Raw genomic sequence first — 17,722 nt, 5'->3', positions numbered from 1 at the left:
ACGAGCCGGCCCTAGTCTCGCCTAAGTCCGCGTGCGTTTCCTGTTGCTCTTTCGTCTTCCCAGGAGCAGGGAGCGGGGTCCTGTTCCCAGCTGTGACATTGACTCTCGCTCTGGCCTCGGTCTTGATGGCTGCAAACTGGGACCGTTCCAGCCCAACTCGCCCGTGCCCATTTGCACAGCATGAGAGGATCTGGCTGGCACTGCTCAGGGACCTGGGAGCCGTGCCAGCTGGGGCCACTGCCAGGCAGGACAAAGGAGGATGGTGGGTTTGGGACCCTCCTTCTTTGTCATGCCCGCCTGTTGCATCCTGACCCACTGGGGCATCGTCACCTGCCTGGTACCCAGCGTGCCGGGGCGCTGAGTCCTGCCCGGGCTCTGGAGTACTGCTGACACGACAAGTTGTGTGTGCAAGTCGGAAAGCTTTCTGTAGCGGGAGAGAGCCATTGGCAAAGCTGCAGTCGGCCCTCGCAGGAAGAGCCTCGGCCCAGCAGCAGGCCCAGAGCCCGGGCTCTTGCAGAGGTGCCAGCTTGCTCTGCCCCGCGCCAGCGCGCCAGGCTCAAGCTCCAGCGAAGCCCCTGAGATCCTGGGCCGGCTCCTGTGGAGCCAGCGCTGCCTGGAGCAGGCGTGGAGCGTTTGCCTTCTCCTGCCCCGCGGCCGTCGCCTGGCGCAGCGCCGAGCCCTGTGCCTTGCAGTTGGGGTGCGGGAGTCTCACGTGTGGCACATGTTGAAAGCCCAGGTCAGGCAGCGAGGGCTCATCCTGCCAGCCAGAGGACTGCGCTTGCCCAGTTCCAGGGGGTTAATAGCTCCCATAGGAGCCGTGCAACCACCAGCAGCTCGTCCTCGCCTCCAGAGGAAGGAGATTCTGTTGGCAGAGGCCCTCCTGGGTTTCCTAAACCCGACTGGGATTCAGCTGGCCAAGATGAAGTGAAATGGAGGAGCCCCTGCCTGGCCGTGGTCCCTCACGGCCGTGATGCCCCGGTGCAGGCCTGGGGAAGCTGCAGAGCGGTTCTGGGCCCGTTGCAGGGGGGCAACGAGCCTAAGAGAGGGGGCAGGCACAGAGCTCGACTGAAACATTAAGCACTTCTCCCTTTGGTACAGCCGAGTCCTCCGCGTTTTGCCTGGCAAGACGGACCCCCGTCAGCAGTGCCAGTCCCTAGGCAGATGCCCGTGACCCTGCACCCGCCCTGGCTCCGCTGGGTAAGGTTGGGGAGGGGGGAGTTGGAGAACGGGGCCGAGCCTGGAGCAGCCTCGTCGGTGAAGGATGGGGGTCCCTGCACCCCAGTGCTGATGCTGAGCCCCTGCGGTCTCTAGGGGTGATGCTGAAAGGAGCGCTGGGGGGTTCGTGCCCCCCTAGGCCGGCAAGGGGGTGCCGCGACCAGCACGGTTCCCCCCACGCTCTGATGTGTGCTAGCCCCTTGTGCCCTTGCTCCGAGCTCCCCCCGAGACGCTCCCGCGTGTCGGCTCTGCCTGGGCGTAAAGCCCTCGGTGCCTGCGTCTGCCTGGGCCGGGCTGTGGCGGGACACGTCCGGGATCCTCCTGGGAGCGGAGTCCTTGTGGATTCCTCCCTGGTGAGCCAGCCACCCTCCACCCCCTTGCTGCCGTCAGCAGGAGGATCTGGCTCCTCTTTCCCCACCTCTCCTGCTCCGTCACCTTCTTGCCTGTTGCAGGGGTGGGCCGGGAGGAAGCTGTTGCAACACCGGAGCTGAACCAGGCCCAGCTCTGAGCCTGCTGGAGCCTCGCCCTGGGCTGGGACAGCAGCCTCCCCCGGCAGCCTGGCTCTGTCCTGGCTGGATGCAGCCCCTTGGTTCCCTGTGCACCCTGCCTCCTTCCAGCCCCGCCTGGGGGTGGGGGGTCTCCTGACTTCTTGCAGACACTGAGGCGGAGCAGCTCCAAAGGCGGGGAGGGATCAGGGGAGGGTCCCTGCTCCCAGCTCAGGCTTGGCTGAGCAGAGGGGCCAGCGCTGGCCCCCCGGGACCGGTGCAGGTCTGCATTCCTGAGGGGCTAAGCGCAGCAGGGAGGGAGGGCAAAGGAGCCGTGGCCGACATCTTAACCCTGTGACCTCCCCTCCCGTGAGCTGCATGAGGGTGGGTTGCTCGGCCTGCTTCAAGCAGGCTGGGACCATGCACACAGCTCTGCATCACTGGAAAGCAGCCACCTCTGGGGTGGAGCAGCCATGCTGGGGTGGGGAGGGGCTTCCTCTGTGTACGGGGAAGGGTGGCGCTTGCCTTGTGGGATTTGCTCCTGGGGACTAACGCACCGGGTTCAGTGTGTCTGGGGGTGGGTCCCTTCTGCGGGAGGACGGCGGGCAGCAGGGTGGGAGGCTTGGGGCAGGTGACTGCAGCTGGTCAGGTCTGGATTTGGGCTGGATCAGGGGAGGTTCAACTTGTGCCAGGGCCCTGTAGTGAGAGAAGAGCCTACTACTGCTGCTGCTCTCTGGGCAGCAGGGTGAGGCTGGGCTGCTGGCCTGGTGCCCTGGAGCTAAGGGGTGGGGGTGGCACTTAGGCGGCCTGACCAGCCGCCAGCCCCTTCCCTTGGCCGTGCGGGCGGGCGCTGGAGTGGTCCCTGCCCGCAGGGGCCCTGGCATCTCCCCGGTGCCAGGGACGGGCTCTGGCATACCCGCTCGCCCTGCTCTGGCGGAGCAGGGGCTGTGGAGCCAGCATGGGCAGCTGCTCTTGATTTAGAGGTGGGCCTCGCATTCCTGGCATAGCCGCGGCCACGAGGAATCTGCCTGGATGCCTGCCCCGCGGGGAGGGGACGCCGGCGCTGACCCGGGCTGGGCCGCTGTGGGTGCAGCAGGGAGGCCGGGCAGGGGCTGCGCGGGGATCGCCTGCCCCGCGCCCCAGTATGCCCAGAGGCTCCCCGCCCTCGGGGCAGGCATGGGTCCCCCCGCGACTGTCCCGGGTCTTCCCTGTAAGCCTAGTCTGAGCCAGGCCCTGGGGACAGAGGCGCTAGCAGCCTCCCCCTCGTGTGACTCGTCCCTTTGTGACACTTCCTGTGGCTCAACCCTGGGCTGGGGGGCAGGGCAGAGCTGTGCCAATAGCACAAGAGCCTGGCTCGCCCATAGCTCGGGTCCGAGCAAGCGTCGGCTGGGGGGCAGCTGGGGGAGGAGACCACTGGAGCCTCTTGCTTTTGCGGCTTCTCCCTTGGGAGCCAGGCCACGGCCCCTTGCAAACACCGCTGCTCCAAGCGCTGGGCCGGAGCCTCCTTTCTGCTGGGGTCTTCCTGGAGGAGCCTGTCCCCGACAGAGGGGCTGCTCTTGGCCTTTAGCGCCAAGGGGCAGAGCATTTAACAAAGAGCTCTTTTCTCCCCCTTGCATGCAGTCATTTGAGCCGTCCGCCCTCCTCCAGTCCCTGTGGGCTCCGGAATCTGGTGTTAAAAGCCAGCCAGGAAGCGGGGAGAGAGGGGAGCTTCTTTTGCTGCACCAAAAAGAGAGTGCCTTGGTGCAAATGCCCCCAGCGAAGTTCGGTAGCATCCAGGCTGGGGGGAGGAGGTGTTATTCTGCACCTGGCAGGATGCACTGGTGTCCTGGTCTCTGAACCACTTCTCACACCCACCTTCCCACATCCTGCCCCAGGGGTTTTATCTTGCACTGGGGGTGCCTGGGCTGCAGGGCAGTGGCAGGATGGAGGGGTGGGATCCAGCAAGGTGGGCTGGGCAGGGGAATCTCCGTCTCCCTGGGCATCACCTGGTTGTGCCCTTGCCCTGTTCGCTTGGCACAGCATCATCCCGGCTGCCCCCCCTCCCCCCCGCCTGGCACCAGCTCAGGGGTTTTCTGTCGTCCAGCGACACTGAGACTGCAGCCCGCTGCGGCTTCCCCTTCCAGCAGCCCAACTTCTCCCCCCTTGCCCGCCTGGCTCCGTCTTGTCCTGCGTCTCAGGAAATTGTAGCTGCTCCAGCAACCCCAAACCGCCCCTTCCTGGTTCCCGATGACTTCGCTCCTGGGTCGGGCGCCGTGCTGGGAGCCCAGCAGAGATGCCTCATTCTCATGCTACAGGAAGCTCTGGGCTGGGCTTTTGGCAACAGATCCCCTCATCTCCATTGCTTCCCTAGGGGAGAGGAGGGAGTGCCCGCTTGGAGCGAGCAAAGGGAAGTGCCCACGGCAAGCAGTGACTTTTTTTTAAGGCATCACAGCCCCCAGGGATAGGAGGCTCTGCAGAATACCCCCCTGGAGCCCGGGGGCAGCAAAGGGGTTAATGGCCGTCACAAGCCACTTCCAGGCTGTGGAGGCCGGAGAGCGTCGGCCGCAGCAAGTGCAGGCAGGCCTGGCCCTGCTAGGGGAAGCTCCCATGGGGCTGGGCTGCCCCGGGCATGAGCTCACTGCTTCTGCAATCTGCTGCTGCTCTTGGCAGAGGGCGAAGAAGTGATGGAGGGGGAGGGCAGAGGCCAAGGGGCTCACGGTGTGCTGGGTCAGAGAGGGACCTGCCAAGGCCCCTCATCCTGGCACTGACCCTGCCTTGTCGACATCCTCCTGGCCAGGGCCCCACAAAACCTCCCAGCCCAGCTAGGAAGCCCGGTGTCGGGCGCGGGGAGCCACGTTGGGTCAGCGTGAGTAGAGCAGAGTAGCACTAACCTTCCCACCCTGCTTTCCGCCAGCTCGCCCAGAAGTATGACCCGCAGAAGGAGGCCGAGCTGAGGACATGGATCGAGAACATCACCGGGCAGCAAATCGGCCCCGACTTCCAGAAGGGGCTGAAGGACGGCGTCCTCCTCTGCGAGTGAGTCTGCTGGGGCTGGCGATGCTGCGGGGGGCGATTCCAGGGGATCGTGTCCGTCTGGGGGAGCTGCAGGCTCCTTGGGCTGGCCTCCTGCTGCCCCCTTCTCCAGCCCCTGCAGCATCTGAGAGCCGCAGTGTGAGCTACAGATGAGCTCGGAGGCCGGAAGCCCTTCTCAGACCTAGCTCGGCCTGGCTTGGAGTTCATCGGCAAGAGGCCTGCGCTTGGAGCCTGCGAACGGGGCAGAGGCACTGCCTGCTCACAGCTTGGCACGGCCCTTGTGCTCCGTGATGTGATGCCAAGCTCCAGCTCGTGGTCAGACACGGAGCGCTCTCCTGCCTTGCCCCAGCCATCTAAAGGAATGGGCTCCAGATGCATCGGTCTGGGGGCAAGGACCCTGCTACCACCCAGGCCTGTGCATGTCTCGTGCTGCTGTAGTGGCTGGCAGGCACCCTGGCCTGGCTAGTGATGCCTCTGCCCTCCCCGAGGGGCTGGGAGAGCAGGCCGTCTAAGGGACCCCAAGCCCCCTGGGGAGGCTGCACCTGGTAGAGAGGGCGTGCGATCCCAGGAAGGCGCCCTGCAACCCGGGGGCCATCCAGCCCTTCGATCTGCCTGCACAAAGGAGCACAGCGGGTCCAGGCTGTTCCCAGGCCTGGGGCAATTCCTGGCATGGGCTTGGCTCGACAGGATGTTGCTTGAGGTTCCTCCACACTCTCTGCCTTGGCTCTGAAAACAAACACAATCTCCTTCCCACAAGTGGCTGCAGCTCAGATTCATAGGGAGCAAAAACCTGAGCCTGTCCTGGCTGGAGCCGATCTCCACCCAGGGGAAGCCGCTCTGTCCTGCTCCGTCGAAGAGGCACTTCCCAATGCCATGGGGCATGGCCACCTCACTCAGGGGAGTTGCCTCTTGCAGTGAGGGACTTCTTCAGGGCTGCGTAGCACCGACATGGCGATGCCAGTGCTTTCCTGGAAATAGGAGGGATTCGTTAGCTCCTGTCTGCTGACTGCACCAGTGGTCAAGGTGGCACGGTGGGGTGGATAAGCCCATGGGCACCAAACTCCTGCTGTGCTACATTCGCACTGCAAGGGACAGCAGGACACGGAGCTGGTGCAGGTGGACGCAGCCTCCTTGCTCTGGTGCTAATGGCACCATCTCTCTGCAGGCTCATGAACAAGCTGAAGCCCGGCTCGGTGAGGAAGATCAACCGCTCGGCTCAAAACTGGCACCAGGTGGGTGCCTGGGCCTTGTGTCCCTGGAGCAGGCAGCCTGGCAGGTTGCTGGCCCCAGCATCGCCACTCTGGGAGCCGCGTCTCCAACAGGCTCCCAGCTCCTCACCCTTCTCTCATGTGTCCTTGTCCATGTTCCTCCCCAGCTGGAGAACCTCTCCAACTTCATCAAGGCCATGACCAGCTACGGCATGAACCCTGTCGACCTCTTTGAAGCCAACGACCTCTTCGAGAGTGGGAACATGACCCAGGTGCAGGTCTCCCTGCTGGCTCTGGCGGGCATGGTGAGTGCTAGGGAGGAGCCCGGCAGCTTTGTGGCTGCAGGAGACGTGGCTGTTCCTCTCCATCATTTGTAGGCCATGCCACACCTTGCACCCACCCCGGACACCCCCAAGGGACCCTAGGGGTAGAATCTCCCTCTGCCTGGATCCCTCTGGTCTGCTTTGTGGGAGACTACAGCCAAGGACTGACCCAGCCAGGCCCTGTCTGTGCCTCCATGGATGCTCTCAAAGGATGGCATTGGCCCCAGCCAGGTCCCCACTGGAGCAAGGACATTGCCTTGAGCTCATACAGACCGTCTGCAGTGCCTTGAGCCCCCCTACAGCACTCCCTGTCCCAGGCTGAGGCTCTCCCCTCTACTGTCCCTTTGAGGCAGGTGTTTAATAGCACTGAGCCACCCCAGAGACAGCTGCATCCTTGAAGTGGAGTACGGATGGAGGCTTGAGGTGCCCTGAGGCTTGTCACAGATGACCTGAGGGCAGGGCTGATGAGCTGACCCACATGAGTTTCCAGTCTCTGTACAAACCCCAGCACCGGAGGTTTTGTGCTTTGGGCCAGTCCCTGTCGGGCAGGAGATAATGGATGTGGCTGCCCCTGCACCTTGCTCCTGGGTGGGTTGGGAGCCAGGGGGTGCTGGGGACAATTTCTGAGGCTCTCACCCTTTCTGGCAGGCCAAGACCAAGGGGATCCAGAGCGGGGTGGACATCGGGGTGAAGTACTCGGAGAGGCAGCAAAGGAACTTCGACGAGGCCAAGATGAAAGCCGGGCAGTGCGTGATCGGGCTCCAGGTGAGTGGATGCCCATGTCTCCTACTGCAGGGTCCTGTGGGGCACCAGGGAGAGAGAGCTTCTTAACCCTTTAGCACCTGAGTTCCCTGCCCCCAGGCACAAGGGGGTCGAACCCTGTGGGAGTCCTCTAGTTACTAGCGGGGCCGTAACCCTCTGGCACCCTTCATCCTCCCCAGCTGCCCAGGCTGTGCTGGCATTGCCTGTTCTGCTCCCCAGGGGCCAGGGACTGTCACAGCTGCTCTGCTCTGTTCCTCAGACAAGCCTGGAGCGGGGGGCTGGCTTCTCAGGGAGGCGTGTTGGGGGAGGAGACGGGCTGGGACAGTCTGGACTCGGGGACCAACTTACTGCCACCTTGCAGTGCACAGCCAAGGGGCTTGAAAGCCCATCTTTGGGCTGGGGCTAGGACTCCGCATCTGGGGGACCTCCTACCCAGCTCTGAATGGGGAAGGTGTGGGACATGGTGGGGAGAGAAGGAGGGTCTGGCATGGTGGTAGCCCTTGCTCTGTGCCCCGTGGGGGGGGGGAGGCTCCCATTACTTCCAGGTTCTCACAGGCTCTCCTTGACTTCTTCAGATGGGCACAAACAAGTGCGCCAGCCAGTCGGGCATGACGGCCTACGGCACCAGGAGGCACCTCTATGACCCGAAAAACCAGATCCTGGCCCCCATGGACCATTCCACTATCAGTCTTCAGATGGGTACCAACAAGTGCGCCAGCCAGGTAGGCAGGTGGGAGCAGACTGGTGGGGGGACCGGAGCCTCCACCCTCCACCATACCTCTGGGGGTGCGTGGGGCAGGAAAGGCTGGATTCATCTGGGATCAATCCAGTCCACAAACTAGATCCAGTTCTGGGGGAGGTCTTGTGCCCTGTTTCCTGCCTGTAAAACAGGATCTGTGCTTTGTACCTCCCCCTGTAGCCCTTGGGCCCACATAAATGGTAAAATCATGGGGGTTTCTTTGCTCGAGCGTGCCCAGCACCCGGTGCAGAGGGCGCCTACCTGCCCTCCAGCCAGTTTGCGGGCGCAGTGGTGTGACGCGTGGTCTGGTTTCCCAGGTGGGCATGACGGCCCCCGGCACGAGGAGGCACATCTACGACACCAAGATGGGCACGGAGAAGTGCGACAACTCTTCCATGTCCCTCCAGATGGGCTACAACCAGGGAGCCAACCAGAGCGGCCAGGTCTTTGGCTTGGGCCGCCAGATCTACGACCCCAAGTACTGCCCCCAGGGCAACCCGGGCGACGCGGCCAACGCCGCCTGCGACGAGAGCATGGACCCACCCGAGTACCACTACTACCGAGAGGAGGAAGAGAGTTACTGAGGGGGGGCCCTACCTAACCCCATCCCGTCCCACCCTAGCTCACTCACAGATCCTAGTTGCCGGCAACATCCCAGCATCTCCCCTCTCTCTCTCTCTTTAAAACTCTTTTTATACTGAATCTTTTTCTAAGCAAGGAAACACTCCTCTGTGTAGAGAGAAGAGTTGGCTGTTTAGCCCCTGGGGAGCTGTCCCAAAGGGCAGTGCCCCCAAATTCAGCCCGGTAGTCTTCTATTAGGCAGGATTTTAGATGCCCATAAGTGCCCCGTCTCTAGCTCTCCAGGACTGTGTGCGCCAGGGAAGCGTTAGCAGAGCAGGTCATGCAATGGATTGCAGCCTCCCAGCATTGCAGGCCTGTGTTGCAAACGTGCGGCTGCTCCTTCACGCTCTGAAGGTGTCTTTGGAGGCTGCCTAGCCAGGGCTGGGTGGCAGCTGGGGATTGAGGGCATCTGATAAACAGGATGCAATTGGGAAGAGCAGGCCAGGCCAGGGAACTTCAAAGGATGGGAGGCAAATCCTGCTGTGTCGGCTCTGTTAACTTCTGCGTCTCTTCCAAGCTCTCATGGGGACCAATGAAAATATATATCTTTCTATACATATATATATATTTTTATCGAGGCCAAAAGCAGAGCCCAAAGGCTGTGCTCTCCTGTGTATGTGTTTTTTGGTTGGTTTGTTTTTTGGGTTTTTTTTTTTTTTTTGAAGGGAAGCAGACTAGCAAGGCATTGTGAAGATAAGGACCAAGTTTATCTGCTCTTTATCTCTATTCCAAAAAGTCCAGTGCTCCCTGAAGAAGAGAGAAGGAGAAATTTTAACTGCCCCCTGACACTGGAGTGGGGGTCTGAGTCTGCTGTATTATTCACAGCAGGTTCGGGCCTCAGGAGACCAGATCTGTTCACCCATATAGGATGGATATGGGTGAATGGATATGGATGACCCAACGGATGGACATGTTGCAATGGCAATGGTTTTTTACAGATGTTTTTTAATACAGCTGCTCTTCCGGCTGAGACTCGCTCTATTTAAACCTCCAGGAAATGTCTTGCGCGCGTCTGGCCTTGCTGGCACTCTCATAAATTCATAGAAGTAGGGTCGGAAGGGACCTTGCAGATCTTCTAGTCTGACCCCTGCCCTGGGCAGGAGAGAAAACTGGGCTCAAATGACCCCAGCTAGGTAATCGTCAAGCCTCCTCTCTTGCTTGTCCAAACCAGCCCCCGGTGCTGGGAGGCTGGGAGCCCCTAAGAACTGGATGGGACATCTGCTTCAGTGGCAGCCAGGAGCCTGGTGATGGAGACTCCCTGGGCTCCTGGAAGGTCAAGTGCCATGCGTTTCTCCAGAGGCAGTGGTGCCTTTGGATGTGGTGCCTTGGAATTTTTTTTTTATTTTTTAATGAAATGTGAAATGTAATATTTGAACATGGGCAATAAACGCTGTAGAAAGGATGGGCCGGGCTGCCACTTGTGTGTACAGGATGACTGGGGAAGGGGCCTGGCTCAGCTGCTTCACTATAGTAGCGGGTGGGGGTGCCCCGTGGGTTGTTGGAAGAACGGCGTTCCTCTTGCTGGCTGTTGCCACTCGATAGGTGACTGGCAGGAAAGCTGTTAAGTGTCTATTTTGGCTCCCAATTTGATCCTGACATTAAATGCTCTGCTGATTCCAGACCGGATGATGGCTTGAAAGGGAATAGCTGTATTGCAAGGAAAGCCCTATTCCTACTGGGAGGTCGGGAACGCCAGACCTAGAAACCCATGCTGCTGGGGGTAAGGCCCCTTTAAGACTCAGCATGCCTTCTTCTGGCCCCGCCCCTTTGAAGTATATAAGGCAGGGATCAGCTCAGATGGTGGCTGGGCAGCCAACCGGGTTTTGGGGGCTGTGGAGGGTCACTGCTTAGGTCTCGGGCAGTAATTCTCAGATCCTTTCAAGGGTGCTGCACAATGTTATCCCCATTCGGTTTGCAAACCTGGCAAGCAGGGATCCTGGTTTTCTCTGATTTAAAAAAAAAAAATCAATCCCAACTTTTCAGTTAAAAAAAAGAGTAACCCCAAATTCACATTTTTCCGTAATTAAAATGAAACGCCGCTAATCCATAGACGAAACACCGCCATAGCTATATCTGTGTATTAGCGGTGTTTCAGCAAGCACATCGGTGTATCTATAGCGGTGTTTCACTTTAATCACGGAAAAATGTGGATTTGGGGCTTTAAACCCAAAATTGGGGATCCCGGCCCGGTCGTGACACCCATGCGGCGGGCGATGGTGCAAAGACGGCCCTGGGATGGGGCCGGGACCCCTCGCAGGGGGTTGCCCTTGGCGCCCATGCCCTGCCAGTCTGCAGGGGGTGATCCATGCTTTGCCCACGCAGGGGGCCTGGCTCCAGCTCCCCTTTTCCTGCGGGCCCTTTAAGAAGCACCCTGTGACGTCTGCTGGCCGGCTGTAGCCCCGCCCCCGGCAGCACGAGGCTACTTTGTAACAACGCGCCTGTGACGTAAGCTTGGGGCGGGGCTTGCGGAATGATCAGATCACCCGGCCGGCAGGGTTGCGGGGGCTGCTCTTAAAGGGGCCGCGTCGGAGCAGGTAAAGGGGTGGGGAGCAGGGGAGATGCGGGGGCACAGACAAGCGGTGCCCTCCGAGGTGCCCGGGCAGGGAGGTGTCGGCGGCTGCAGCGGCCGGAGGGCAGAGCATCCTGCCAGCTCGCGGGGGGTGGGGGGCAGCTGGGCAGGGCTCTTGCCTCTGCACCTTGGCTGCCCACCAGCCCTGCCCGGGGGTGCAGAGCTGGGCATCCCCCCACGGCAGAGATGCGGCCTTGGCATCCCTGGGCTGGAGCCAGGCCAAGCCATCCCTGGGGCCTGGGTTCTGCAGTTCAGCTCCTGGCATGCCCCTGGGGGCATTGGGAGAAGGGGGCATCAGCACCCTTGGCGCCCATCAGCCTCAAGCCAGAGGAGGAGGGTGATCGTGCTGGTCCGGGTGGCAAAGAGGGCTCCAAGGGGAGTGGGAGGAAGGCCTTGGGGGGTCCTTGCTGCACAGGGGGCTGAGCCCCACCATTCCCAGCCACCTGCTCCCTTGCGTGGGCATGGGCCCAAGCCCCCTTCCGCGACCTCTACCCGAAGCCCCTCGCTGCCCTGGGCTTCACGGGGCGCGAGCGAGTGTAGAGCAGGCGGCTGGTCCGGTGGTGTAAGCAGCCCTTGCGGAGAGCTGCGGGTTGATTGCAAGCCGGCAGGAGGGAGGGCTGCGGAAGGAAGGCAGCCTAGCTGAACACAGCAGCTCTTGTGTTTTGCTGCATCTTGCGTTGGGTTCCAGTGCTCGCACGATTTGGGGCTGCTCGTTATTTCTTGCTAAGCCTTCCTGGCGGCTGCGAGCGGGCCACAGCCGGCTTTCCAGCGGAGCGGCCTGGGTGAGGGGATGCCCTGGGGTGGAGTCACAAAAGACACTGATAAACTGAGAGTCCAGCAGAGAATGACACTAATGAACCAAGGTTTAGGCAACGGGCCTGGGGGGACGGGGCTGGAGGAGCAGGACGGTTTAGTCCAGGGAAGAGAAGACTGCGGGGGTGGGAGCTGATACCCTTCCCACACCTGAAGGGTTGTTACAAAGCGGACGGCGACAGGCTGTTAAGGGACGGGGCAAGGAGCCATGCTTTAAATTGCAGCAAGGGATAAGTTTGAAAGCCCATTGCTTGCAAACACAAACCTCACGTGCCAAAATAAACACGTTTACAAATTTGAATGCTCATTAAGTTAATGAGGATGAAATGATGTGGCATGTACAAGCAACCCTGGGGGCGGTTCAGCACTGGAACAGGGACACGCGGGGTCTCCATCCTAGGAGGCTTCTCACAGCAGGTTGGGCAGGGTTGCGCCTGCTTTGAGCAGGGTGTCCGAGCCTGCAACCTCCCATCAGCCCAACTTGGCTATGACCGCACATGCTCCTCGCCCTGGATCTTCCTGCCTGCTTTTGGCAGGCTGCTTAGGAGCGAGGAGAGCACTTACATCCGTGCTCCGGGCCAACGACATAGATCAAACATCTAAGGGCCGCTTGGCTGGGAAATAACCCTTATTATAGCTGGGCCTCTTTTCAAGCCCAGCTGCTGGGATCTGGGCTTCTGGTGACTCCCAGTTTGCATCTTTTCCTGTAAATAATTGATGGCTCAGTGGTCAGCGAGTAGCTCAAAACCGCGACCCAGGCAAACCCCAGAAGCGAAGAGCAGGGAGAGGTAATGAAAAGAAGCTTCTGGGGTATTCCTGGAACAGAGAGGATGAAGCCACGGGTCCGGTTGCGAACGGCACGGGATATTTGGCTTCTATCTTACTCCGTGCTGCAGAGGCCAAAAGAGTCCACGAGCTCCCTGGTACCTAGCACAGGGGAGGTGTGCGTGGGGGGGGGTGCACGCGTGTGTGTGCATGCATGCGTGTGAGCCCCTTGAACTGTAGCTAACTTGTGTCCTGTGCTGCTGCTTGCTTCCCATCTGTGCTCTGACCCCCGGGTTCGGGGACAGGTGCCCGGTCTCCTGGGTCCTTTGCTCTGCTCTGTCACCGCCTCCCTGGGCCCAGGTCCCGGGCCCTTCTGGGGCCTCTGAAACGGGATCTCAAAGCTCGCTTTGTGCTGGGCTGTGCCATGTGATTAGAGAGCTTTCCTAGCGCCATAATCCTGCCCTGCCGAGGTACCTGCTTATCCCCTTGGCAGCGAGCCACCGACTAAGCCTGGGAAGCAGGGCAGTGCCGTTGTTGAGCACGGGGTACCGTACCTGGCCGGCAGCCTCCCAGTCTGGGAACTGGGGGCTGCTGAGCCGCGAAGGGCCGGGCACCGAGCTCGCCTGGGAAGCCAGCGGCTACTTGACGGGCGAGGGTGCCCACACGCCAGCTTTGCATGTGACGCCGAGGGCAAAGGTGTCGACATCTTTCCACAAAGGGAGGCGAGGGGGAGAGGTGAGTTTGCTGCTTGGGGTGACACAATGGTGGTGGTGAAACCGGGCAGAGCCGGCGTGAACGCAACCAGCTGTTTGGCGGGGACCCAGGAGTCCTCGTAGCTCTTCAGAGAGGAGCTGGGCTCGCGCTGCGTGCTTATGCGCCTCTGGTTTCTGCCAGGGGCTTTAGGCTCCGGTCCTCTTCAAACCCCAGCTGCAAACCCACAGGAAACACTCCTCCCCGCCCCGTGCAACTGTAACAAGCTGCTGTCTTTGGGTTCCCAACTCCAATTATTTCATAAAACCATCAAAAAAAGAGGGTTGGAAGGGAGGCCGCATCAATCCGACCCCCTGCTCCAAGCAGGACCAGCCGCAGCTACATCATCCCAGCTAAGGCTTTGTCTAGCCGGGTCTTAAACACCCCCAAGGATGGGGACCCCACCACCTCTCTGGGTGTACCAGTGCTTCACCACCCTCCGAGTAAGAGAGTTTTTCCTAATATCCAACCTCAACTTCCTTTGCTGCAACTTGAGCCCATTTGTTGCGATGTGCTGGCTTCCACCCCAGAGGTGGCTGCATTTCAGTGGCGGGTCAAACAGTCAGCACTGGCAAAAGGACCCTGGCTTGCTTTGCGAGCTTATCGGCCCTGCAGAAGGCAGATCTTTTAGGAAGCTGGATGTTATCTAGGGAGAATAAGGTATCACTGTGGGCTTGATTCACAGCCCGTCGAGGTCTGCGAGAGCCTTTCTATTGATTTCCCTCAGCCGGGGCTGTGCAATAGATTTTTTTTGCCCCCCTCCCTATAATAAGCTCTTTTCTGTAATGTCTCCAGCGCCGTCTTGTCCTTCCCTGAGCCTTTGCCTGTAGAGCGGGGAGGGGAGGATCAGCCGGACTTGCTCCGAGAATGAACTTTTCCGCTGACTCGGCCGTCCGCGATGGTGCTGCGACGCAAGCAGCTCCGCCAGCCGCCCGCGTTCGGGTGCCTGGAAGCTCTGAGCCCGATCTGTGCTCGCCTCTCACCAGGCCGCGGTTCTTATCCCAGCCAGGGGCTCCTAGGGGCTGAGCAGTGGTGAGGCCCGTCGCTAAGATGCAGCCACCTCTGGGGTGGAAGCCAGCGCATCACAACAAACGGTGCTTGGCGCCAGGGTCTCGGTGTCTGCCTCGGGGGCTGGCAGGGGAGGCGCTGGGGCTTCCCCACGGTCACCCCTGGGGGGGTTAGGGAGCCGGTCTGGGCAGCCCAGCCAGCCCAGGCGGGGTAGGGAGCGGTCTCTAAAAGCAGAGCTCTCGGGTGAGCTGAGCTGAGCTGGCAAGGTCTCGGCGGGCCAGTCTCGGCCGGTACCTGGCTGAGGCCTTCGGTGCAGGGGGCGAGGAAAGGCGGCTTTGCGGCTAGCACCCGCTTGTGCCCCAGACTCCCCGAGCAACTTCAGCCCAGTTGGTTCATTGCCTCCAGCCTCAGTTTCCCCACCCGCCAGGCTCCCCCTCACTCCACCAAGTGGACCTCCCCTCCCCCAGGTCAGGCCAGGGTAGAGACCCCCTTGCCCTTGGCTGGCAGAGATGTCCCTGGCTCGGGGTCCCGCTCTGTGCCGCCCTCCTGGCCTGTTCCCAGCGGGCGGCAGAGAGCTCAGCCGGCTGGGGCTCCCGGCGCTGAACCGAGGCGCTGTCCCGTCGGAGCGGAAGAGCCAGCTCTGTTCTCCCTTGGCCGGGGGCTCCCCGGGGTCAGGGTGAGACGCGGGCTGGGGGCTGCTTGCCAGCTGGATGCTCATGCCCGGGGCATCTGGCGCGGCCCCGGGGTGGCAGGGCAGGGACAAAGCCGCTCTGTGCGCTGGGTGCTGGCAGGGCTCCCGTGCTGGGGGTCACGTTACCAGCCCGGGAGCAGGCCGGCTCCCCCGGGCCCTTTTGCCCCCCTCCGCGTTCCTCGGCATCACCCTGCCGTTTCCACGGCAGCCCCCACCCTCTCATTAAAGATGCCCGGCTCCGTGTCCTCGTTTAGCCCGCGTGGGAGTGGCAGGCAGGGGCCACGTGAGGCCAGCTCGTGGCATGGGAGGGTGGGGGGATCGCAATGCGGCCAGGGGGTCTCCCCACCCACCGTCAGCTGCTAGCGACCCCCAGACTGGGGCAGTGTCCCCCAGTGCTCCTGCTCTTGCCCCGCTCCCCTGTTGAGTCAGGCGGGGACCGGCGCGGTTGCCTGGCACCTTCATGCCCGCCTTTTCCTGACCGGCTCCTTGCCCCCAGCGCTGCTCGGCGGCCCCGGCCATGGGCCTCGGGACGCAGCTGGGCCTGCTGCTCTGGAAGAACTTCACCTACCGGCGCAGGCAGACGGTGAGTCCCCTGGGCAGGCGGCTGCAGCCCTTGGTACCCGGGCCGGGGGAATGGCCCTTCACCCACCCCCAGCTGCCAAGCAGCATCACCCGCCAGGCTCCTGGACCTCCCACCCTGAGCAGCCCAGTGACCCTGGGAGAGCAGGGAGGCCACACCGGTGCCCTTGGGAAAGCCTGGGCAGAGAGGAGCCCTGTGCCACCTACTAGGCATCTACACTGCCTTGGAGACCACCAAAGCAATGGTGTCCGTGCCCCCCCCCCCCCGGGGGCACAGCGGAGGCGCGCAGCAGTGCCCTGGGCTGGGGCGGAGTTGCACTGAGATGCCCAGGGCCGGGGGCATGGGCTAGCAGGGCCCCAGCTGGTACCACGCGGCCAGGGCATCTCTCTCCAGGTCCAGCTGGCCATCGAGCTCCTGTGGCCGCTCTTCCTGTTCTTCATCCTCATCTCCGTGCGCCGGTCGCACCCGCCTTTCGAGCAGCATGAATGTGAGTGCCCCCGGCCCCGGTTCGGCCGCCGAGCTCGGCTGGAGTCCAGGGCGGAGGGTCCCAGCGGGTCCCTCGGGGGTGAGATCCGCCCCGTGCCGCGGGGCCAGCTGCGCTGTTGTGGGTGCTAATGTCTGGGCTGGAGCTGGGAAGGGTGGGGAGAGAGACACGGCTCCCACCCGCCCTCCTGCCCCTGCGCTGCATCCCCCCTCTCCGGCAGGTCACTTCCCCAGCAAGGCGCTGCCCTCGGCTGGGACCCTGCCCTGGATTCAGGGCATCATCTGCAATGCCAACAACCCCTGCTTCCAGTACCCGACAGCTGGCGAGATGCCGGGCACGGTGGGGAACTTTAACGAGTCCATGTGAGTGCCCACACCCTGCCTGGCCTGGGAGGGGGGCGGGTACCAGCTGGTGAGCAGGGGCTGCCCCTGTCTGCTTGGGGGTGCCTTGCTGTGCCGTGCCCTGGGAGCTGGTGCCCCCATCACACCCTGGTGGGAGGGGGTGGCAGGATGGGGGCACCCCCTGGGGCTCAGCAGACCCCTCCTCCTTGACGCTTGGGGGGGGGGGTATTTGCAAGGCCGCACCCCCTGGATGCCGTGGCTCCCAGGCTCCTGCTTGCCCTGAGCCTGTGCCACCCATGCAATGCTCCTGGAGGAGTCGGCTGGGGTGCAGGGGCTCCCTGGGCTGCGTTGGGCATGGGGGAGTGCAGTGCGAGTGGGGGGTCTCCACCCCAAGCCAGCCAGGGCGTCCCAGCCTCTCTGCGGTGGTGCAGGGCTCATGGGGAGAGTTGGAGCCTAGGTGTGGAGCCCCTGGATCCGGGGGTCTGCAGAGGGACCCAGCCCGTTTCCTCCCCCTCTCTCCGCCCAGCATCTCCCGCCTCTTCGCCGATGCCCGGCGGGTGCTGCTCCACGCCGGCAGCCGGCAGGCCCTCCGCCCCCTGGCCCGGCTCCTGCCCGCCCTGCGCCGGCTCCGAGGGGACGGGGCGCGCTGGACAGGTGAGGCTGTGGCCGCCCCGGGCATCCCTGCCCGCGGTGCTGAACCGGGCTGGGGGCAGAGCCCAATGCAGCAGGCGCCCAGCTCGTCCCTGGCCAGGGCCAAAGCTTGCCTACAGCTTTGCGCCGGCCAGCCAGATCCCAGGAGGGGCTCGGGCCTAGCTGAGGACAGCCCAGGAGAGACCTTGGCTGCCGCTCCCTTCCCAGCCCCTGCCTGACCCTGCCCCTGCACCCCCAGCCCTGCCGGTCCGGGACTACCTGAAAGCAAACGAGACCTTCTCCGAGTTCCTCCGTGTCAACGCCTCTGCGCCCCCCGGCCTGGCCGACCAGCTGCTGGGGGCCCGGCTCAGCCCGCGTATTGTGAGTGCGGCCCTTGAGCGGCGCGCCCGGGCCCTGACCCTCCATGAGGATGCTGTTGCTGGGGGGTTCAGCCCTGCACCGCCGCCCGCAGGCCGAGGCTGGCCGGGGGCTGCATCGGCCGCAGCTAACGGCGTCCTCCCCTCCCCAGCTGTCCCTCGCCGCCTCCGGCTTGTCGCTGCAGGATGTCGTCTGCAACGCCTCGGTGCTGGCACGGGCGCTGGCGGGGCCGGGGGCCGGTGCCCGGGACACCCTGCAGCCCTGGCTCTGCTCCCTGCCGGCCCCCAGGCTCCAGGCCCTGGAGCGCAGCTTCCTCTCGCAGGTGGACGTCGGCCGAGGCCTCGCGGT

The 17,722-nt window shown here is 62.7% G+C and overlaps 2 protein-coding genes across 2 annotated transcripts in view; both read left to right on the top strand.

Moving 5' to 3' along the window:
• Positions 1 to 4,565: 4,565 nt before the first annotated feature.
• CNN2 (calponin 2) lies at positions 4,566 to 9,408 on the top strand. Its single transcript, XM_019538253.1, has 6 exons — positions 4,566 to 4,715; positions 5,878 to 5,944; positions 6,088 to 6,225; positions 6,892 to 7,008; positions 7,581 to 7,727; positions 8,062 to 9,408. Exons 2-6 carry the CDS (start codon positions 5,882 to 5,884, stop codon positions 8,326 to 8,328), a joined length of 732 nt encoding a protein of 243 aa, XP_019393798.1. The 5' UTR covers positions 4,566 to 4,715; positions 5,878 to 5,881; the 3' UTR covers positions 8,329 to 9,408.
• A 1,412-nt stretch (positions 9,409 to 10,820) lies between these two features.
• The window catches only part of ABCA7 (ATP binding cassette subfamily A member 7), a 25,451-nt gene continuing 18,549 nt past the window's right edge, over positions 10,821 to 17,722 (top strand). The window contains exons 1-7 of the mRNA XM_019538421.1: positions 10,821 to 10,899; positions 15,458 to 15,544; positions 15,935 to 16,028; positions 16,246 to 16,387; positions 16,893 to 17,020; positions 17,256 to 17,377; positions 17,526 to 17,720. Of these exons, the coding sequence (XP_019393966.1) occupies positions 15,479 to 15,544; positions 15,935 to 16,028; positions 16,246 to 16,387; positions 16,893 to 17,020; positions 17,256 to 17,377; positions 17,526 to 17,720 (747 nt within the window). The 5' untranslated portion in view covers positions 10,821 to 10,899; positions 15,458 to 15,478. The remainder of the gene's footprint in view (positions 10,900 to 15,457; positions 15,545 to 15,934; positions 16,029 to 16,245; positions 16,388 to 16,892; positions 17,021 to 17,255; positions 17,378 to 17,525; positions 17,721 to 17,722) is intronic.

Source organism: Crocodylus porosus, unplaced genomic scaffold (genome assembly GCF_001723895.1).
Source record: "Crocodylus porosus isolate Cpor-Errol unplaced genomic scaffold, CroPor_comp1, whole genome shotgun sequence".
NCBI classification, from domain to species: domain Eukaryota; kingdom Metazoa; phylum Chordata; order Crocodylia; family Crocodylidae; genus Crocodylus; species Crocodylus porosus.
The sequence above is the reverse complement of the archived record's forward strand: the minus strand, read 5'-3'. Positions and strand labels throughout refer to the sequence as shown.